This window comes from Hemiscyllium ocellatum, chromosome 15 (genome assembly GCF_020745735.1).
Source record: "Hemiscyllium ocellatum isolate sHemOce1 chromosome 15, sHemOce1.pat.X.cur, whole genome shotgun sequence".
Lineage (NCBI taxonomy): Eukaryota > Metazoa > Chordata > Chondrichthyes > Orectolobiformes > Hemiscylliidae > Hemiscyllium > Hemiscyllium ocellatum.
The window spans coordinates 46,631,881-46,655,541 of NC_083415.1; the positions used below are offsets into that span (position 1 = coordinate 46,631,881).

A 23,661-nucleotide genomic window follows, 5' to 3' on the forward strand; every position below is an offset into this window, starting at 1 on the left:
TGAGTTATTTTTTTCCAACAGTGAAGAATTTACCAACTAACTGTTGTACTGAGACCATTACAAGATATGTTAATATAGTACTCTGTATAATGACAGTTTCTGATATTGAAACTTTGAATTGAATAATAGCGGTTGGATTTACTGGCGCTTTAAAGCTATAGCAGTCTCACGTTCTGTATAGAAAAATAGTTTTCATGTTACTAAACATACCACCCATCCTCAAGCAGTTTTAGAATCTAAATTTCACATTTTGATTTCCAATCGCAGTAATATGGAAGATTGACAAGCACTACTTGTCAATGCTAATTCTTATTCCCACCATGTTGCAATGTACAACTACTTAATAAATTAATTTTGAAGTGCAATCTCACTCAATTCAGCTGGCACAGTCACTAAACTTATTTCACCATGCTGCTCGTCATCAAATAGCATCCTGAGACCATTTGAATCTGAACATACAGACTGAACTATCCTTTAATTCAGCATCTGCTTCACACTGCAGTGAATAAATAGTTTAACATCAAATGCAGCTGATAATTTAGAGAAGAAAAATCAAGTTTGGAAAGTGAATTGACCCATGGATCAATAGGTACTTTGGGGTAAAATCTTTGGGAAGATTTGTTCACTATAATATTGGGTGATATGGTGGTTCAGTAGTTAGCACTGCTGCCTCACAGAGCCAGGGATCTGGGTTTGATTCCAGCCTTTGGTGACTGTCTGTGTGGAGTCTGCACGTTCTCTGTGTCTGCATGGGTTTCCACCAGATGCTCCAGTTTCCTCCTGCAGTCCAAAGATATGCAGGCTAGGTGGATCAACCATGCTAAATTGCCCAGTAGCGTTCAGATTTGTGCAGACTAGGTGAATTAGCCATGGTAAAAGTGGGATCCGATAGGGATTAGGTCGGGGGTGGGGGAAGAAATACTCTTTAAAGGGTCAGTGTAGACTTAATAGACTGAATGGCCTCTATCTACACAATAGGGATTCTATTCTATAATTCTTACTTATGGAAAGAAGTCAATGATTACTTTGAATGCCCTGAGTTTGATGTTGAAGTTCAAAGCGAGATTACTTGGAAAGTTACCAACAATTCTAATGGTGTGATCACTATTCTGCTTAGATTGTTATTTCTTTGAAGACAAACTTTAATCCTAATGCAGTCTCATCGCTACGATAATCCAAAGTTCCAAGTCAACTAGTAGTTTTAATAAGAGTCAGACTTAGCCAATTAAACTCCTTTCCAATAAGCAGTCTATGCTTAACTGATATGGTGAAGAACTTTATTGTCGTAATACTGCATGGCTGGTTTTCAGTCAGAGAAGCCTGCTATTTGTGACATTCTAACTTTATACTTTATTTCTCAGCTAGCTTCTGTTTACAGGTAGTTTGCTAACCAACTATCAGTACCATGCCAAGGAAGAAATGACCAAATGTGACTAGCTGATGATCTGTTCAGAGATCTTCCCTTGTCTTTATCTAGAGATCAAAGACTTCTCACTAGTCAAGGCATGAAAATATTCCATCCCTTCTTTAAATCAGACTTAAAAATGATTAACTTCATGGAATATATAAATGTCGACAGCAAACAGTAATGCAAAGAGCACACTCAGCCCTTCTTTTAGCTACTAGTTGCAGTGTTTATTGGAACATGAGGTGAAAAGTGGCCATTAGAATAATTGTAGTAAGTGTGTATGACTGATTTTCATTTCTGCTACATAAAAAAACTGTAAATAATAAATTTGTAACCAATATCATAAGGAATAGTTACACAATATGGAAACTTCTCTGGTTGCTATCAATACAGGAAACCATAAACCACTATAATTTTGATTTAAGCTACTGCTAAGGTAGACACTATTGTTTACACACTCTGGGATATGAAATTACTCCTATTAAGATATATGTTACTACACTGCTGATAGCATCTGACATAACTAATTATTTGTTTTCTTTAAAGCTTAAATATTTTTTAAAAAGGCTTTGAACTAGAAAACACATTGTGTAAGTTTCTGCTACAGCAGATGTAACATCTGCAGTACAACTTGCACGAGTAGCCAACCTGCATTTCAACAGCAGCTGCCCTTCATTCTTTAGGGTGTGTGGTAGCGTCTGCTCAGTTTTTGGAAGCTGTGCTAGTAATAGAACCTGGCCAAAATAATGACTTAATATGCAACACTTCTCAAACACAGGTTTGCTTCTAATATTCTGCATCTTGTTCACTGGTTGCATTGATACCCAGCAAATCATCAACTGCTGTGCTCCTGGTGCTAGTCAATGTTTGTCCTATCGTTGCTTTCCAGTTGAAAGTGGTCTCATTCAAAAATTGGAATGACATCCTTATGACTTATGCCACTATAGTGGTATCCTTACTACTTCACAGACATGCCAACTGAGATAACAACACCTTCTTGTACTAGACAAGCAAATCATAGCATACTGCAATATGGAACCAGGTCAAGCAGTTGACATAATGAGGGTCAACTACTAAGGGGGGTTTGAATGAGTGGTATGTGCACAAGGGTTGTGGCTTCGATTTTCACCCAAATATCATCAGCTCAACTGCAATACCTTACCATCTCTCCTCCACCCCCAACTGTTCCTCCCTGCCCAGATAGATTTAGCATGGATTTTGTGCTTAATTGGCAATAATTATGTCAACACTTTGACTTAGCAATAAAGGTGCTCCCCATACCGACATAAATAGGAAGGGTTTAGAAGGATATGGGTCAAATGCTGGCAAATGGGACTCGCTTTACTTAGGATATCTAGTCAGCATGGACACGTTGGACGAAGAGTCTGTTTTGCATATCAACAACTTTATGTCTAGCCAGTTGTTTAAAGGTTATCAAAGTCATCCCACTCTTATCCCTGTTGCTCCCTACAACTTTGATTTATTTTCTCTTCTCAAGTATAATATCCAATTCCCTCATAAAATGTATACCATTTACAGCACCCTTTCAGGCTCTGCATTCCAGATGTAACATAAAAGCTGTATTTTTTTTCATAATTATCCCTCTAATTCTTGCCAATGAGCTTAAGTCTGTGTGCTCTGGTTACTGGTCTATCTACCAGTTGAAACAGTTTCTCTTGATTTCATGAAAATCCCTCACAATTTTTGATTTAAAAAAAAATGTCCTTTTAATCTCCTATGCTATCAGGCGAACAAGTCAGCTTTTCCAATCTCTCCTCGACGTATCCAACAAAGCTACACAATGAGAAAACTTCATCTTCCTCCATCAAAAGATTGTTTTGACTGTAATGCAGTGGATTAAATGTGCCAAGCAGCGCTATTTACTCTTTCAAGTTGAGTCTTAAGTGGGAGTCTTTGTTCAATGCGACCTCTATCACGAAATGAATGTAATGACATTTAAATGGGTAATTGTGGCGGTAAATCATATCGATGTCATTAAAGCCGTCAAAAGGTATTTTCCGGTGAAAAATACCTGGCATTTTTTTGAGAGTGGATTTTGGACAGGAGGACACACCATGGTCATTTACTGACCACCAGATGGCAGAACTGCGCCGTCGCTCAGAAAGTTTCCCTGACTCATACAGCAGTCACCCTAAGCAGTGCAGTTTCTCAGAGCCTTATTTCATTTTGGGTTTTTTCCTTCTTGTCAATTTGCAGCAACAGTCTCAAATTGTTATATCAAGGTAGGTAAAGAACCCAGCTTTTTTAAAAAAAAACACAGTCGAACGTATTAATTTTCACAGGATGGGAAAACACAGTAAATATTAAGCCAGGAACATTCAACCATCAAGTTTTAATCAGCTCAAAGCATTCGGCGCAATCCTCCATTGAATGCTACACAAAAGCAGTCATTTAAAGCTGGTGTTCTTTTGTGCACGTGAAGCGACCCTAGGTTTATTTTGAAACCATGAAAAATCAGTTGTGGTTTTGAATTTAAAGGCGACTCGCAACTGGAAAAGTTAACCCCCCTCCAACTGAAGATGATTTGTCCCAGATTAAAACGTGCTTTTTTCCCCCCCTAATGGATGGAGAGTCCCGTCCGAAAAAAAACTCCATAAATCAGGACAGTGCATTCTACTGCGACAAGGTCTTTAAAAAAAAATGCCTACAGCGTTCGCAGGCACCGCTAGACTGGAAACAAATATACAGAGACTATGAGCTGTAATTGCAAATTATTAGCCCATTTCCTCTCGGACGCCTCCTGTGTTATTGATGTGGTGTTGGCGCAGGGTTTAGAGATTTGAAGACTTACATGACCATTCCTGGACACTTCAGTTGGCCCCAAGTACACTGGCGGTACTCCGCTTTCACATAGGTATCTGTCCCATCCTGCAGTGTGCAAGTGACATTTTTCTTCACAATGTAAGCACAATAGTTCCTGCAGGGAAAAAGAAAGCACTTATTTTTGTTCTGTCTCAGCAACTTACAGCAGCAACTTCACGCCTCCTCCCCATCTCGCAGAATTGAAACTTTGAACAAAGACACGGATTGATACCCCAGCGAGGTTTTTCTTGTGAAAAATAAAGCACGTGCAATTTTCAATCGAGCATAAAATGTGTTCTTCCTACATCGATCAGGAGATAGAACTTGGAAAGCTTTACGATGTGAGGTGGGAAACAAATCAGAAGTGCGTACTGTTTCCCGTCGCGTTTAGCATGCAAATAAAGAAAAGCAACAGTATGCACAAAAAAATACATCAAATATGTAGAAGCTTCGCATTGCAGACGCTTCGAGGAATTGTTGACTTCTTGAGCAAAAAAAAACGATTTTAAAAAAAGGGACTCACTTGTGCCGGCCGGTGACTCGTCCCGCTCCTTTCAGACTGGGGCTGGACCCAGAGGTGAAAAGGTTATATCGGTAAGGGGCGTAGAAGCTGCCTTTGGCGTCAGTCAGGACCAGGAGGATGGTGGTCAGCAGGAGGCAAGGGAGGATAACAGGACCGGAGCCCGGCGTGTTCTCCAGCATGCTGAGAGCTTTCACTGAGGCGAGCTGGAACCTGCTACTGCTTCTCTCACAGCCACACACACACGGGGCTGGGGAATGGTGCGTGTCTCTGTGTGTGTGTGAGGGGGAGCGTGGAGGTGATGAAGAAGATGTGAGATTGCGGAATTCACGACCAACGTTGGTCCGGCTTGAGAGTTTACAAGTGTCAGTGGAGTCAGCGCTGAGGAGGGGAGTGCAGAGGGTGGGCTGGGGATGGATGGAGGGAGGCTGCGTGTGTGTGTGGCTGGCTGGGTGGGTGTGTGCAGGGAGAGAGTCCTGGCTTTCAGAGACGAGAGGTCAGCAGCTCAGAGCTGAGGCGAGCGATGAGCCACACGCTTCCAGCTCGATATTGTCAGCGCTGGCCGCCTCTACCTCCAAGAAGGAGCGGACCCGTGCAGAAGTGGGCGTTTCGTTAATATTTAGTGCAATCGCAACCCCCCCTCCCCTCCCAGCGCTGCCAATGAGGGAGCAGTCACTCTGCCCCCTCCTCCAAGGTACACCGAGCCCCTCAGCTTTGACTAACCCTCACTCCCGCGACGGGGCAGGAGCAAACTTTCTGATCTCTTCGGAATGACAGATTTATTTCAGGCATAGATTCCCCCCCCTCCCCTCCCCGTTTTAAAGGCGAGCATGTTCTCCCCGCCCCTTGTACACTGCTGTTGCAAGCTCATAGCGCCCTCCTCTCCACCTTCCTGTTTAATTGCAGATTATTAAAGGGAGTGAAACCGCAGGCGAACAAGTTTGCAGGAATATTATCCAATTCGAAGGGGGGGGGGTATAAAGATTTTGATTAAAAAAAGCAATGACGTCTGAGTAGGCATGTTTTTATTTGCTGCTGGAAATTGGGTTACTTGGCGGCAGATATTTCTCGGCGACAGTGAGAAAGAAAATGGAAGATGATTTTGTTTTTTTTTAAACACCACCTGACACAATTGGATTGTCTAATAATGTGCCAGACATGAGGAGAGAGTGAAACGACATGAATGACTTCAGTGTGGGTCAGGTTAGACTGAGGCTGTGCCATAGTGAACAACTCTCTGGTCCCAGTCTAGTTAAGTCAAGCGGACAGGGTTAGTTAGACTTTTCTTTTTTTTTCTTTTAACTGCGGATGCTGGAAATGAGAAACAAAAAGAGAAATTGTTGAAAAAGCTCTGCAGGTCTGGCAGCAATTGTGGAGAGGAGTCAGAGTTACTGTTTCAGGTGTGGTGACAATTCCCCAGTTAGACAGGGTCACTCACTGTAGGCGCAGTTTGACCCCCGAGGGGGTTGAAAGACGAAATAATTACCTGGGCTAAAATTTGGAAGGAATTTCTGTGAACCAGTTGGCGCACCAGAAATGGTCACATTATGAGATCTCTCCTTACTGTAACCAGAAAGCCCGGATAATCACTGCCCTGATGGTTGGTTACAATTCATTAGGAAGTACGTAGGAATCAGACAGGGAGAGGGTTTCCAGGCATTAATAATACCACATCACCACTCGAAGGTGTTGCGTTCTCTGATACTGGGGGGAACAGAAATCTGAGCACCTGACCCCGAGCAATAATTCGACCGGGAGCTGTTTGGGACACAGTTTCGGGGTTGTGTGGTCATCACTGACAAATATTTGAGTATGGCGCTCGGTGATGAATCAATCGGAGCCAAACTTTGTAAATTACAGAGGCGGACCTCTGAGTATTAGACCCGGAAATGTGCTATTGAATGAGAAATCAAACACACGCTGTACAGTGTTCAGAAGAAGGGTCACTGGACCCGAAACGCTAACTTTGCTTTCTCTGTACAGATGCTGCCGGACCTGCTGAGTTTCGCCAATCATTTCTCTTTTTTCCTCTGTCACACACCCTGACCAGACTGATGGAAATCCTTTGTCAGGTCGGCTCATCTCTACCGATTTTAAAGAACCCTTAACGCACTGCAATCTCATCGCAGACAAACAGGCCATTTTTTTTGTTTTCTTCAGTAACAATCATCACCCACTTTCTAGAATGTACCATCACAAAGACGTTCTGCAGAGAGCTGCACTTTGTTCCTGGTTGAGGTTGATCCCCAGGGGTTTGGGGAATGCAGGGTTCTGCTGTATGGGCCATTCTGATACAACACTGAGACAAGCAGTGATTTAATTTGATTCTCATGTGAATTCAAGTACGCAATTACAGTACAGTGAAGGATATAATGTCACCACACAAGGCGCCGTTGTAGATATAAATGCCCAGGCACAGAATCTTAAGAACAAGGTAAAAAGAAGGAACAAAGTTAGAAGTTAAACATTGTAGTAATTATAATGTAAAACATACAATATAAGGCTAAAATTTACACATTGGAGATCTTCTTAGTTTTAAGTATCACCAGGACATTGGTGAGGCAACTGTTGGAATATTGTGTGCAGTTCTGGTCTCCTTCCTATCGGAAAGATGTTGTGAAACTTGAAAGGGTTCAGAAAAGATTTACAAGGATGTTGCCAGGGATGGAGGATTTGAACTATAGGGAGATGTTGAACAGGCTGGGGTTGTTTTCCCTGGAGCGCGGAGTCTAAGGGGTGACCTTATAGAGGTTTACAAAATTATGAGGGGCATGGATAGGGTAAATAGGCAAAGTCTTTTCCATAGGGTTGGGAAGTCCAGAACTAGAGGGCATAGGTTTAGGGTGAGAGGGTAAAGATATAAAAGAGACCTAAGTGGCAACTTTTTCATCCAGGGGGTGGCACGTGAATGGAATGAGCTGCCAGAGGAAGTGGTGAAGGCTGGTACAGTTGCAACATTTAAGAGGCATTTGGATGGGTATATGAACAGGAAGGGTTTGGAGGGATATGGGCTGGGTGCTGGCAGGTGGGACTAGATTGGGTTGAGATATCTGGTCGGCATGGATGGGTTGGACCGAAGGGTCTCTTTGTGTGCTGTACATCTCTATGACTTTATGACTCTACTGCTGGAAGACATTCAGCTCTGTGATGGGTGGTCCTGCACTATCCATGACCAAATGTTGCAGACTGGCACATTGCAAAGTCAGGATCATGTGCTAAGAGATGCAGCCACCAGAGAAGTTCAACAGCAAGGTCCCAGGACACTCATGGGCAAAACTCATGCAACACCACTCAAGCTTTACATTTGGTATGAAATGTATAGAATTAATATATCTTCAACTGTAAGTGTGATGAGGCCTCTCAGATCACCACATGCTACATTCAAAGAAATTGAACCAAATTTTAACCAATGCAATGTCAAATCTGAAATTTTGTCAATTCTTTTACAAATTTTATTAATACCGTTTTTTGGGCAAAAACGATTTCTGTATTAAAGATTCAATTTTCAAAGAGATGTTGATTTATTCTTCAGATGAAATTAAATCTTTGTGGGAATGATGGCAAGGACAGCATTTTTAGTCGATCCTTGAATATTCTGCATGAAGGTGGTGGTGATTTGTCTTCTCACCACTGAAGTCCTGCATGACGTTGATAGTTCCAGGAAATCAACCAGATTATGGAAGGAATGTTGATACATATCTCAAGCAGGAAGGTGCGGGCATTTGAGAGAATCCTGAAGATGATGGTGTTCCCATGACCTTTGAGCTCATAGAGATTAGATTCCCTACAGCGTGGAAACAGGCCCTTCAGCCCCACAAGACCACACCAAATCTCCAAAGAGTAACCCACCTGGACCCATTTCCCTCTGACTAATGGGCAGTTTAGCATGGCCAATTCACTTGACCTGCACACCTTTGGACTGTGGGAGGAAACCTACGCAGACACAGAGAGAATGTGCAAACTCCACAGTCACTTTTTAGATTAGAATCAATCTAAATATCATGGCATAGACAGAGAACACAGGAGGGCTAACACCTTCAACATATTGTATAGCTATCACCCATTGTTAACGGCTAACCTGAGAATGCAACTTTTAAAAAAGGTTTTGTGATTTACACATGAAAGAAGTAAAACTATCATGGTATTCAAACAGATGAAAGACTTAACAATCAATTTTTCAATGTATAATTTCAGTTACATCACACTGTAAATTTTTGCGATAAATTCTGTGTGTTAGGATTGAGCCCCCTACTGTCACCTGATGAAGGAGCAATATTCCAAAAGCTATTGTGCTTCCAATTAAACCTGTTTGACTATAACCTGGTATTGTGTGATTTTTAACTTTGTCCATACAGAGAGTCTACCCAAGGCTGGAATTGAACCTGGGTCTGTGAGGCAGCAGTGCTGACCACTGTGCTATCATGCCACCCAGGTTTGGGCAGTGCTGTCAAAGAAATAAAACCATGATACCATTTAGATGAGGGAATGTTTGGGCAAAAGATACATTCAATGAAATCTTTTATTAAACACTGGTGTAACTCAACGTTTGAAATTTGCATTCTTTTGGTGATCATGTGACTAAGCATTAACGATATTGTTTTCTTGGAAATTTGTAATAAAATGAAAGTTAATTAAACAAACCTTGAGCTTCTAAGGAAGGAAGAAGTTTCAGGGTTATTTAGTAGATAGCATTCTATTCAGAAGGCCAGTCATGTAAACAAGGCACTTTAGGTTTCACTACTCACACTTGTGAAACTGATTGCAATGTGCCAGCTTTGTCTCTGTAATTATCAACGGCAACACTTCTTTTTGATTATCAACACTTTGTGATCAAATCTCAATCTATCCATGTGCATGCCATATGCAAACTTTTAATGAGGGGGTTGTCAGCATGGTGTGACACCTGAAATTTCCCAAGGTGGAAAGGACAGATGAGCATCGACTAGACTATCCCAAAATTGAAAAAGGGCTTTAGGGCAGTGGACATGTTCTGAAATGAAAAATAATCAATAACTCATGGGAGTCATGTTTCATGGTTGGTGTTTAAGGCTGTGGTTATACTCTAGCTACTGAGCTTACAGCTGGCAGCTGTGAATTTATATTGTCTGGCTGTGAATCTAACTCCTCTGGCCAAGAGGGAGCTCAGTGTTTGTGGTTCTACATATACATGCAGAGCTCTGCTGCTAGTTGACACATTAAAAAAAAGTTGGAAATGTGAGAATATGAGATAATTTTCCTGACGGGGTGTTGCACTGCCCAATTTGTAGCCAGCTTAAGGTTAGCTCTTTAACTTTTCTGACTTCTGCATTACAATGAAACTGCACTCTGACAGTGTTAAACATTATTGCTGAGTTTGTCTTCTCTAAAAATCAATGTCCAGAATTGAGTTGTATTCAGAAGGTCAACGTGCATTCCTCTGAGAAAGTGCCAAATGCAGTTACTACAGATGTGCAATAAAGGTTCATCAAATGCTTTACAACTGCTAGACTTTACATAGCCAAAAACAGATGTCCAATTTGTGACTTAAATTAATGTACATCAAACTGACAGCAGCATAACTCCTGCAATCACTGAGAATGCAAGAGCCAAAGAATACACTTACACAGGAATTTGCTGTTTCTGATGTACCTTGAGACTGAACTGCTGTATGAAGGTTGATGTGTGATTAAAATTTTGCGGTCACATAATTTTATTTGCACATCCACAGATACAAGGATGAGAAGCTCTGGAAATTAATTGTGATGAAGCAATACATGCAATCCAAACAATTATTCCCACTAGTGATTATTAGCCCCTGGGTGGGCCAAGTTAAAATCAACCGTCATTTTCTCAAATTTCTTCCGATAAACAAAGCTTCTCATTCTTGTTATCATTTCTGTGATTGTATTCTATCCTCTTCTCCATAAACTCAGTCCACATCCCTCTGCCCTAAAAGAATTGGCTCCGGTCCATAAGTAAAACAAGGTTGTGTTTTTTTTCCTTCCTTGTTAGTTTTCTTACTTTGCTAAGTATTGACAAATACTGATTCACAGGTGACTTCTGGTACCTGTCCATAGTGTGAGCACAGATATTGTGTGTTTTCAGGCCATTCATAAAGTTATTCAATTTGTTTTTTGCCATACAGTGTTCCAGTGGGACATTACTGGATAGTAATCATGTTTGCAAATCCTATTGATTTTTGCCTCTTTAAGTTGGGCTGCTGTGATCAGTTATAACGCCCAGGTGAGATCAAATAACTCTTTGGACATACTTTGTCAATATAGCTTACTTACTCATTGACTAAGCCATCAGGAAGCATTTGTTTAACTGCTTTGAAACTTTACACTTTTGACTTCTTCCCCTACTTTATAATTGCAATTATTTTGGGAATTTAAACAATATTGTTTACCAGAGAACTGAACAAGCTTGCTAGTTACAAAGTGTTGCTTGTTTCCTACATACTGTTTCATCAAGCCAGGTCTTCATGCAACCTCACAGTTCCGTCTTTGATCACCATGCATACCAGACTCCAGTCGGGTGCACAAGCTGCAAAAGGCTTCCACTTACACCTAACAGTCATATATGCAGAAAAAAAACCATCAGCTTAGGTTCAAGTGCATTGACAGCATCGGAATTAAATACATTTGGCTAATACACTCATCTTTGTTAAGGCTTTAAACATGACCTTACTTTAATAAGGTCTGGAGGTTGCTGCTGATAGTTTAGAACAACTCATTAGCACATCAAAGATGGGTATCCAAGGTAGTTGAATTGTTGCAGAGTTAATCCTACGAAAGCTGTATTAGATCACTACATTGTACATATTGGAGTAGAATTGTCAGTACAATGGACATTGTCGGTATTTAAGTGATAGGTTTAAGCAATAGATGCATTTATTTCTTCAATTCTGTTTTGGTTCCTTTTAGTATTCAATGTCTAATGCAGTTGATCCTTCACTTTCTATATCCAGCGAGTGCTATCACTTGCTCTGACTTCTCAATGCATTTGTCGGGCACTTAAACCCTTTTTGTTTTGTAATAGTTGCTAGCTTCTCATGGAAGTTCACAAAGCTTTCCAATACTTTTTCTGAAGCTTATACAGGAACAGGAATGTACCATTCAGTCCCTGGAGCCTGTTCCACCATTCAGCTTGATTATGACTGAACTGTCCCTCAATGTCACTTTTACATCATATCCCTTTGGTGATAAAAGATTATCAGTCTTGTGGATTATGCTGGAGGAAATGTCTTATCAACTTGCTTTATTATTGTTCTAACCAATTTGATTAAATCGCCCCTCAACTTAAACCTGCCCCATCAGCTAACCCCTTCAAGGCAAATACGTTCTTTTGAGGTTTGGTGTCAAAAGCTGAACATAGTTTCTAGATGGGCTCTGATCAAGAACCATGTCCACACGTCTAAATTCAATCCCTTTGACATCAAGGTCAATATCTCACTCATTTCTTTCTTATGATGTTTTGACAGTTGTGTGCTAATTTCACTTATCAGTTTTCTCAGACACTTAAATACTTTTGCTTCGCTCCATTCTTATTGGAAGCAGTTCAAAGAGATCTGAAAGAATCCATGGGGTGGCATGGTGGCTCAATAGTTAGCACTGTTGCCTCACAGTTTCAGGGACCCAGGTACAATTCCAGCTTTGGGTAACTGTGTGGAGTTTGCATGTTCTCCCCATGTTTGTATGAGTTTCTTCTGGGTGGTCTGGTTTCTTTCCATGGTTCAAAGCTGTGCAGGTTAGGTGGATTGGCCATTCTAAACTGCCTGTAGTATCCATAGATGTGCAGACTAGGTGAGTTAGCCATGAGAAATGTGGGGTTAAAGAGGTAGGGTGGGTATCTGTGTGGGATGCTCTTTGCAATGTCAGTGCAGATTTGATGGGCTAAATGGCCATCATAGATATTCTATGATGGCTTTGCAGTCAGGTTTTGTAGAGAAGATCATATCAGTTGTCAACTTGCGGATCGCACCAACCAACTCCACCGCCCAGTGGCTGAACACATTAAATCCCCCTCCCACTCCACCAAGGAAGTGCAGGTCCTGGGCCTCCTCTATTGTCAAACCCTAACCACCTGATGCCTAGAGGAACAACGTCTCATCTTCTGTCATCTCACCCTGCAATCACATGTGATCAATATGGATTTCACCAGTTTCCTCATTCTCCCTCTCTCCACTTCATCCCAGTCCCAATCCTTCAACTAGGCGACACCCTCTTGACCCGTCCATCTTCCTTCCCACCAATCTACTCCACCCTTCTCTCCAAACTATCACCTTTCTCCCCCACCTACATCTACCTATCACATTCTCAGCTACCTTCCCACCCAGCCCTAACACCTCCCATTTATCTTTCAGCCCACGAGCCCACAAACCTCATTCCTGATGAAGGGCTTATGCCTGTATGTCGACTCTCTTGCTTCTCAGATGCTGCTTGACTTTCTGTGCTTTTCCAGCATCACACTCTTGACAAGAATTCTATGATGCTTGATTCAGTGAAATTAACTTGATTGTTTCTTGGATGAAGCGATTGGTTTGACAAGAATGATTAGAGAATGGCTTAACGTATCAGGGCTTTATTTTCCAAGTCAATTTGGGATGGGTAATACATGCTGGACAGCCAGCGATGCCCATGTCTCACAAGAGAATTAAAAAACAGTAATGGTGGTGAGAAGATGTTTCCAATTATGGATGAATATTGAACTAGAAGACATTGTTACTGAATAAAGGGACAGTCTTTTAAAACGGAGATGTGAAGGAATTTCTTCTCTCAGATGTTTGTGAGTGTCTGTAATTCTCTGTCCCAGAGAGATGTGCTAGATCATTGAAAGTATGTAAAGAGGAAGTAGATGTATTTTTGCAATATCAAGGAGCTGAGGGCTATGAGGGGCTGGAACAAATTAGGAGTTGAGGTCTGGGGCAGATCAGCTATGATCTCAGAGAATGGCAGGGAAAGCTTGGCGGGCTGAATGGCCTCCTCCAGCTCCCATTTCTTATGTTTTGCTCACGTTCACTGTTCATGACTTTTTATTCATGCTTGAAGCTCAGTGGAGCTACTTATAACTTAATCTGTCCTTTGTGAAGCTGATTGGATGAGGTGTAACTCTGAATTTATAATCTGTCAGTTTTACTATCCCATGAAGTCAAAGGAGAGGATATTAAGTGAAGGATAAAAGCAGTATTTCACTTGACTCTTTGTGTATCCGTCCTTGGTGAGTTGGGTCAAAATCGTCAACAATGAAATTGATTTTCATCTTTGGTATACAACGTGCAAGCATTTTCATTGGATGTCAATTTACTTGATTCTGGCAGGTTCCCTGGCCATCTAAATCAAGATTCATTTGATAATGACAGTGAGCAAGTCTCAGGTGAGAAGTTGGAATTGAACTTAATTTTGTCACTTTAGTCTTAGTTGGTCACCATTCTTATTTATAAAAGGAAGATCAAAATTAGTCCAGCTTCTCCAAAGGCATTACATTGATCTCCCTACTTTGGTTCTTCACAGCAAGGAAGTTTAAGCCCCAATTTCCTATCATCCCTGCCTTTGTCAGTCTTCTGTGTTCTTTCTCTCATCAATTTATCAATTTCAAAACATTTGGCATCCTTAGTGATAATTTCGATGATAATTTCCCTTCCCATGTTTTGGTTCTGTTGTCCTTAGTCTCCCTTGTATTCTCCCACACTCCGTCTCTTGCTTCCTTGACAACAAGCACTGACTTAGCCCTTCCCTTTGGAATGGTCTCCCTAACTCTCTGCTTCTAAATCTAAAATTTTATTTACCACAAACAAACAACCCTGTTCTCACCAATGTTTACTTATTGTTGCTGATGGTAGGATAGTGTAAATTATTGTTTGTGATGGGAACTCAGCATAAGATGTGTTTAATCCTCATTCATATTTTAACCTTAAAATAGAAGCTAAATATAATAAATATATACTCAGATGCCTGCAGCCAAATCCAGACAGGCTTTTGCTTTCAAGAAGAAAACTGTAAGTGTACTCAAGACACCCTCCTGTCGATTCCTTGTTGGATGTTTCTGGATGATAAATTTAAGATGCACACAAGTGACAACAGTAATGACAGAGTAATGACAGAGGCACAGTAGGATTGGGCTATGATGCTTACTCGCCCCAGATCCTTGCAAGGATCTGAACTGCTGCAAAAACTGTATGCTCAGTACTGAACCTGTTGATGACTACCTTTGGTTAGTTGCTGTCCTTGAATATTGAAATGATCTGTGGCTGCTCTCCCATATTTTACCCTATGTACATTTAAAGTTTTTCCAAACTCTGCTGCTTGTATCGTGACTTGGCAGCAAGTTCCATTTCCCTAACATCCACATACTTTCTAACCTGCATTGGCTCCTAGTCTCACAATTTGTTGCTGTTTTGTCATAGAAAAGCGATGAGAGAGTTTGTGCTGGTGAAGCTTGTCAGAGATTTGCTTGAATCTTCTTTGCTGACTAATTGATGTGGTTCCTGTCACAGTTCAGAATGACCCTGACGCCAACTGTTCAATGCTTTGGTGATCTTGATTCACATTTGATTCCATCCAACGTGGTGAAACCTGTCTGTAATGCACATTCCAGCAGATGGCACAATTCACTGATGAGGCCATTTTCCTCAGACCTTCTCCAATAGGTATCACTCCTTATGTAGACATAACTGTATTGGAAAGGATGGGTGCAATGCTCCTCCCCTGGTGCAACTGAACCTGCAGTTTAACCCCTTCTTTCATTGTCCTCTTTCCCTATTTAAGAAAAAAGGAAGGAATTAAATAACCACTTAGACAATATTAGTCATAGCAACCAAATATCTGGCTGTCAGAAATATTGTCAAACAAAATAAAAGCAAAACCTCAACCAGAAATGTATGAACCATAAAGGATTCAATGCGTTACAGTAGAAAGCCGTTTGGTAAGTCTTCACTTAAACTTGGTGAAGCAAGTTTTGCCTTTCATGTTACTGCATTTCTTTAAGTGGGAGGGAAGAACAGTATAAAATGAGTACTGCTAAATGTCAATAAAGTATGAATGCAAGAAAGATTATGGGAAGGGTCAGTTTGAAAAAAGAGTCAAGATTAGCTTTAAGTGGAATGGAGTATAAAAGTAGAGTATTGCTACAGTTGCACAAGACCTTAATGTGACTCCATCTTGAGTATTGTATAGAGTTTTGGTCTCCTTACTTAAGGAGGGATATGATTGCACTGGAAGCGGTTCAGAGAAGGTTCACTTGGCTGATTCCTGGAATGAAGAGGTTGCCTTAAGATGAAAGGTTAAACAGTATAGAAGCAGTGATCATATTTGAGACATATAAGCTTCTGAGGGAGCTTCACACAGTGGATACTGGAAAGCTGTTTTCATTTGTAGAGGAGTTCAGAATTATGGGGCACTCAAGATCAAAATGAGGAGCAGTTTACATTCAGAGTTTCTCACTTTTGGAATTCTCTGCCACTGAGAGCAGCAGAGGCCAGGTCATTCCTTATAGTAGTCAAGGAAAACTTTTAGTTGTCAAAGGAGACAAGGATTGTGGAGTTAAGGCCACAATCAGATTATTGAATGGTAGCGCAGACTCCTGGGAATAAATGGTCTACTTTTACACTTACTTCTTATGATCTAATGATTAAATGGGATGCTTATCAAAGACACGTACTTTCTTAAATCCTGACAGGGAATGTAAAAATGTGCTGAAATTACATTGACTACATGTGAGTCTTGCATTGACTTGAATTTTAAGGTGAGTAGCATACCTTTAGTCTAGGCATATTGCCTCTGGGTTAATAATGTAAGCAATGCATTGCTGCTAATCCTTGATGCCAATACGTTTGTATTAATGTGCAGAGAAAGGATTGTTTTCACATTTTGTCAGGAACATAACTTACCTCTATTATCACAACTTAACTGGGAAGAGTGTGCCTGATAATCATACCCCAGTGTTTCACAAGCCATGACAAAGTGTACAAATTCCCCATGAAACCAGCAAAAATGATCAATTTGCCTGACTGACAGCTACCCAGGGCAAAAACAATTCACACCAGGTTTCACTAATAACAGAAATATAATTGTATTTATTATAACACATTTACTTTGCACAAAAAATAAAGACTTTCTGATCTATACCATTATGTAACTTAAACTATACCCTGCAAACCCACCAAACACACACATATCCAATCACAATTAAGACAGACAAAATACAAATAGGTTTAACGCAGATACAGTGGATGAGAAAAGAATATAGACGGGAAACAAAATTCCAAAGAGCAAAGGTCCAGACCAAAACATGGAAAATAATTTTCCTCATAGTCCTTTAATATTGAAAAATAATGACTTTGTTTTCTCAGGTAGACCTGGACTTTTCATATTTTAGAATTCTTTCTTGCAATCGTTCTTGTTTTATCTATCACTGTCCACATAGAGCAAGAGAGAATGAGAGATGCTTTTCTTCTGCAACCTTTTCTGCTGCTGATCTGCCCCTTAAACTATTTCAGCACTTTGCAGTTCAACCAATCAGAAGATTGTCGTCAGGGAGAATATTTTTAGTTGCAAGTTTCTCAGCGCTGCTCAGTGTCAAAATTGTCCCTCTTACTGCTTTAAAAAGTAGTAACATATGGCACAGCTCAACAGTATGCAGCACTTGATTTTCAAGTTTGAAACCTTTCCTGGCACTCACAGTCATAATAATTCCAATTCCATTTTAGTCCTAAAAAAGTAGAAGTCTTTAAAAGGTCTTTTAAATTGTTAGTTTAAAGTATAATTATCATCCTATGTAGAGTTTTTGAGTTTTGGCTAGTTGGATTTTCTATTTTCTTGTTCTTTTTGTGTCATATGTTATTTGTGTGAGGGATTGTCATAGTGCACAGATTAACAACATTTTTGTAACCACTTGTGTCTTTTGATAGTTGCAATGCAAATACCTCAAACATCAAAGCATTCAAGATATAAATTATATTTGGCGAGGTCTTTCTACTTGTTGTTAAAGGTAATTATGACCCATGCATAGGACCTCAATTTCCTCCAGAGGTAGGAACAGAGGGCATGTCTGAATTCTTTTCAACTGGAATGTGGATTGAACCGCACAGTGGGATATAATAATAATTACAGGTTACCTACAGTAATCAGTATTCTCAATAATAATGAAAATATAATTGTGAATATATGTTTACAGTCAAGAATCTCTATTTTGAGTATACTATGTGACAAAATGGTGCAGGTATTCACATCCTTTAGGATCTCCATGCAAGTATGCAATAATGTCAATGAACATGTGACTTCAGAATTCAACCTTAGAGTTTGGAAAATCTACAATTTGGACAATTGAAGTCCAAAACCATATTTATTTTCAGTGTTGGACTAATAACAGAGAGATACTACTGAACTAAAGAGTGAGTATCAGCTGGTGCCTGGTGAAGAATAAGAAGGATAAAATGCCAATTTTATGCTCACTCAGATTTTCTCATAAATGTAAGATTAATATTTTGTTGCTGTAATATTTTGAGGTGTATTTATATTATTATAATACAAGGGTCTCGCCAAAGTGGTGCTTTGGTTGTGAGTAGAATTTCTGAATCACAATGTGATATCCTACAAGATAGATACAAAATATTGATGGGGCCAATTAAGTATAGATGGAGTCAACACTTTTGTGACAGTTGGGAACAAAACACAAATGAAAATTTAAAAAAACCCCTTTAGTTCAAATAGAAACTGCCAACAATTGATGCAAACTTTAAGTTACTATCAATTCACCATTTTAAGCATCAGGAATTCATCTGTCATCACTAAGGTTAAGCGATTATGGCATGGCACTCATTTTAATTAGTTCACCTACCTTTCAAATGAAAAATAACAGAGAAGCATTATTAATAATAGCATTTAAATAAACCAAAAGTCTGTCATTTTGTCATAATTCTGGAAGCAGTACAAGAATTCTTTGAAAAAATCTTGTGGACTTAAGTTTTAAATTAAACAGTAAATCTATCGTAGGTTCATTACATCAGTAATGATACAATAACCGAAACTCATGTGAAACGCAGATTAAATCGTATTCGTCATGATTCCAGAAAATTAACCTCCTGGGATTTCTTGATTAGTGATATATTATGAACATTTCGGTGAGATATTATTTTTACAAAGCATGATACAGAACTTTAAAAAAAAGTCCAGCAGGCACAGTATTGAATTGTATTATTCTATGCGATTAATACTGCAAAACTGTAAAGCATTTTTGTAATAGTAGGTGCTTCTGAGTAATTTTTAATCAATGTGTTTGGAATTTGTTATGACACACCTCCCTGGCAGTTATGATTTGAACTCAAACCTTCTAGCCCAGAGACAGTGACATTACCACCGCACCACAAAACCTTATTGAATCATTTTTGTTTTGGATATCTTATGACACACCTCCAGGATTTTTCTGACATGAATGCAGACTTTATGACCAAGTGATTGGGATGCAACCACTATGCCGTAAGAACTGATCCTAATCAGAAATGTTGACATAGCTCCATGGCAGATGGAACTTGAACCCAGATCTTCTGACCCTGTGTTAGGGCCACTACCTCTGCACTAACAACAGTCTTAGTTAAAGAGTTATTCCCTGATCGGGAATTAACCTCAGACTGAGGCAGTGAAAGTGCCAAATCCTGAGAACTTAACCAGCAAAGAGGCTGCTTAGCAGATAGTTACATATTAACAATAATAGCAGTGCCTCATTTGTTTTAAAATATATACAATCATTGTATATATTTTATAACAGATGATGCACTGTTATTTTTGTTATATACTAGTAAACTGAGTTAGAAAAATGTTAGACTAAAGATGGAAAGTTGTGTAAGAATCAAGCTGACACATCTGCTGGATTTTAAACTGGCTGTTTTACTGGAAATTCCTAGCTTTCAGACAGGTCAATTCTGTATTCTTTCTCCATTTGCCTTTTAACAAACGAGGGAAGAAAACTAGTTTTACAACAAGATCACGCTTTTCAGATTAGAACACCAAGAATAAAAAAGAGGAAAGTCAATACTTCAATCATTTTTAGTTTCACAATTTCAGCTTTAATGTAACAACTTCATTCCCACCTTCAATAGAACTTGTCTCACTTGAGACAGGCCATTTCAACAGTCCTCTCGATTATCACCAATTAGTTATAATTGGTAACTGAGGTTAATTTTGGAGGAGATGGTGTTTAGATTTCCACAGATTGATTTCTTAACAGGAACTGCTTGGGATGGGAGGTTTTTGAAAAATACATTTTCTGTGGATTTTCAGAAACTGATTAACGATGTAAGCTTTCAACCTTACCTTGTTGACAGGAAAATTGCCATATCATTATGCTGGTAAGATTTGTTTGTTTTCAGCTTGAACACACAGTAATACACATTGACATTAATGTTGCACATGTACACAAGCATTGGGAATAGTTCTATTACTGTACTGACATTAAAACATTGACTAGCTTTTAAAAGAACAAGCATTTTTGGATGTCCTGAGGTCGGGAAAGTCTCCACATAATCGAGGGCCGAAGAGCCTGTACTGCGCTGTAATGTTCTATGTTCTATCATAAATGAAAAATTATGGAGTGATTATTATGGTGATCTTCAGCACAAGAAAAGACCCTTCTGCTCATTAAGTTTGTGCAGTCAACAACAAACACCTAAGTATTCTAATCCCATTTTCGAGCCCTTGGCCCACAGCCTTGTATGTCGTAACATCAAAAGTATACATCTAAATCGTTAATAAATGTTATGAGGGTTTCCACTCCCATTATCGTCCAAGAGTTCCACATTCTTACCAGCCCCTGGATGAAAAAAGTTTTCTTCACATTGCATCTAAACCTCCTGCCTTTGTCTTAAATCTATGTCTCCTGGTCACCAAGGGGAAAAGAACCATATTTATGACACTCATAATTTTATGCCGATCAATCTGACAGCCCCAGACTATCCAATCTCTTGTCATACCTCAAACTCTTCAGCCAAACACATCTTTGTAAATCTCCTCTGCAACCTTGTTAATGGCATCACATCCTTCCTGTAGTGGCGATTCCAGAACTTACTTTCTTCTGAACAAGGGTTTCTGGGCCCAAAATCGTAATCCTGCTTTCTCTCCGCAGATGCTGTCAGACCTGTTGAGTTTTTCCAGCAATTCTTGTTTTTGTTTCTGATTTCCTGCATGCTCAGTTCTTTTTTTTGATCAGGATTCATGGGTCTTTTTCAAGTTGGAAAGACATAACTAGTGTAATTCCAGGGCCTTGATTATTTACTACCTTTATTAATGACTTGGAGGATGGAGCAGAGTAATGGAACCAAATTTGTTGATGATACAAAAATAAGTAGGAGTGCATGTTGTGAAAGGGACATAAGCAGTTTGCTAAGGGATATGAATAGGTTCAGTACATGGGCAAAAACTTGGCAGCTGTTGTTTAATGTATGAAAGTCTAAGGTCATGAACTAAAATCAAAAGGTGGACTAATATGTAAATGGAAACAGACTACAAAAAGTGCAACACAGAGAAAGTTGGTTGTTTTTGTACACACAGAGGTAGCAAGTAATTTTACTGTTTAATGCTGGAAGGCTTGAGTTTAAAAATAGGACAGTCTTGTTACAACTGTGCAGGAGAATTGTACCTTTTCCCCATATTTAAGTTTGGATATATTGTATTGGAGGCAGTTCAAAAGAGATGCACTAGATTGATTCCTAGAATGAAGGGATTGACCTACTCAGAAAGACTAACCAGTCCAGGCCTTCATTAATTATAGATTAGAAAAATGAGGGGTGATGTTATTGAAAAATTTAAGATTCTGAATAATTCTGACAGGTTAGATGTTGAGAAGATGTTTCCACATGTGGAGTAATCTTCAACAAGGAGACATATCACAGAATAATTTAAAACTGAGATGCGAAGCAATTTTTTTCTCTCAGAGAGTCATCTTTTGTGTTGAAGTCTGAGTACTGAGTACCCCAGAGTACTGTTGAGGTTAGATCACTGAAAGCATTTAAAAAAGAGGTAGGAGGGGGTCCAAGATGGCGGCGATCTAGGGAGATAGCATTGCAGAGCTCTGCACCACAGCGGGGCAAACCTTCAACCCACCCAATCTGGACCACTGTAATATCCTGGAACTCCAGAAAGATTGTGGAGTCCCAAGAAACTTTGAAAAGTTAACTTACCTATGTTCCCTGCGGACCAGAGATGCCGAAAAAGGAGGAGAAGCATCCGAGACTGGGCCCACGGCCCAGCCAGCAGGACCCTCCGACTTGATTATTTTCCACGCCCTGGTGAATGAGCTCATGGAATCTTGCTAGATGTTGGGAAATAAATAGAAGAGAAGCTGGCTCCAATCTCTATCATGCTGCAGAAACATGAGTAGCAGTTGGGAGACCTGGAAAAGAGGACGGATGAGGTTGAGCACAGGGTCACCATGGTGGAAGCTGATGCCAGTTCATCCAAGTATAGGACCCAAGCCCCGGTGACGCAAATCCATAATTTGTGTGACCCAAGTGGATGATCTTGAGAACAGGGGCAGGAGAAAAAATATTCGGATCATCGGTCTGCATGAGGGTAAGGAAGGTGAGGGGCCTGTGGAATTTATTGAGGACTGGCTGCTGAAACTCCTTAACTTGGAGGCTGGCATGAGAGGCTTGAAGGTCGAGAGGGCACACCAGTCATGGTATGGAGATCAGGCTTGGGTCAACTTCCTCCTCCTCTCCTGGTGCAGTTCCATCATTATAGGGATAAGGAGAGAATTATGGAAGCTTCCAGAATCCAGGGGAAAGATCCAAAGGCCCTAATTTATGAGGGCTCTAAGATCATGTTCTTCCAGGATTTCTCAGTGGCAGTGATCCAGAAGAGAAAATCTTTTGATGGTGTCAAGAGAAGACTGAGGGACCTTGGGATTCAGTATTCTCTGAGGTATCCTGCAGTGCTACAATTTGGCTTAGATGGATCCATACACCTCTTTGACACGTTGGAGAAGGCAAGAGACTTTGTGGACAAATTAACCTAATCTGAACTAATTAGTATGTATATATAGTAGTGCTGTTTGGCTGTGTCTTTGTCATTTTGTAAAAGAAACAGGGTAAGTCCGGTTGAAGCTTTCTTTTCCCATTTTTTCCTCTTGATAATAATTTGGTTTAAACTATGTTTGGCAGCAGTTGAGATGTGTATTTTCACTTTCTAAGTTAAGATATACTAAAGGATGGATGCGGTATTCACCCTTTCTTTTTTAAAAAATATTTTTTATTCATATTGCTGTTATATGGTGTATTTACTTTCTTTTCTGCTTGTGTTCACGATGCGGCTCTAGCTGGGAGAAGGGAAGATGGGTTGGGTGCTTAGATGCCTACTTATGGCAGTTTGGGATGGGCAGTCACCCCTTCCGGGTAGGGAGTGAGTTCCCCTAGTTTGCCTAAAGCTGGCGCTTTATATGTTGGTTTGTTGTTTTGGTTTTTGATGTTTTTAATTTTTAATAGTTTTGTAGGTTTGTTAAATGTAGTGGTTTTACTAATTGTAGTTTTTATGTTCGATGGATCATGTGACATTAAGGCTCAGTGATTTGTGGTTTGAGTTCATTCTCTCTGGAATTTAAATGTTTCTGCAGAAAGTTATGGCTGATGACTTGATTAAATGGTGTACCTGGAATATTAAGGGAAGTCACTCACCAATTAAGGGGAAGAAGGTACATTTGAGTCTTAGAACGGAAAAGGTGGATATTGCTTTGTTGCAGGAGACACACTTGGACGACAGGGAACATTTGAAATTACAGTTTATTTTTCATCATTTAATACCAGAAGTAGGGGAGTGGCTATATTGATTAGGAAGAATCTCCCATTTAGTTTACTAGATTGTGTTAAAGACATACACAGGAGGTTTGTAATTCTTAAAGCTTTGATAACTGGGGAAGAATATGGTGTTCTAAATGTTTATTGTCC

At 39.9% G+C, this 23,661-nt stretch overlaps 1 protein-coding gene across 1 annotated transcript in view; it reads right to left on the reverse strand.

Moving 5' to 3' along the window:
• The window catches only part of LOC132822973 (EMILIN-3), a 41,874-nt gene extending 36,527 nt beyond the window's left edge, over window positions 1-5,347 (reverse strand). The window contains exons 1-2 of the mRNA XM_060836446.1: window positions 4,755-5,347; window positions 4,221-4,346 (exon numbers count right to left, since the gene is read on the reverse strand). Coding sequence (XP_060692429.1) covers window positions 4,221-4,346; window positions 4,755-4,933 — 305 coding nt within the window. The 5' untranslated portion in view covers window positions 4,934-5,347. The remainder of the gene's footprint in view (window positions 1-4,220; window positions 4,347-4,754) is intronic.
• Between the last annotated feature and the right edge of the window lie 18,314 nt (window positions 5,348-23,661).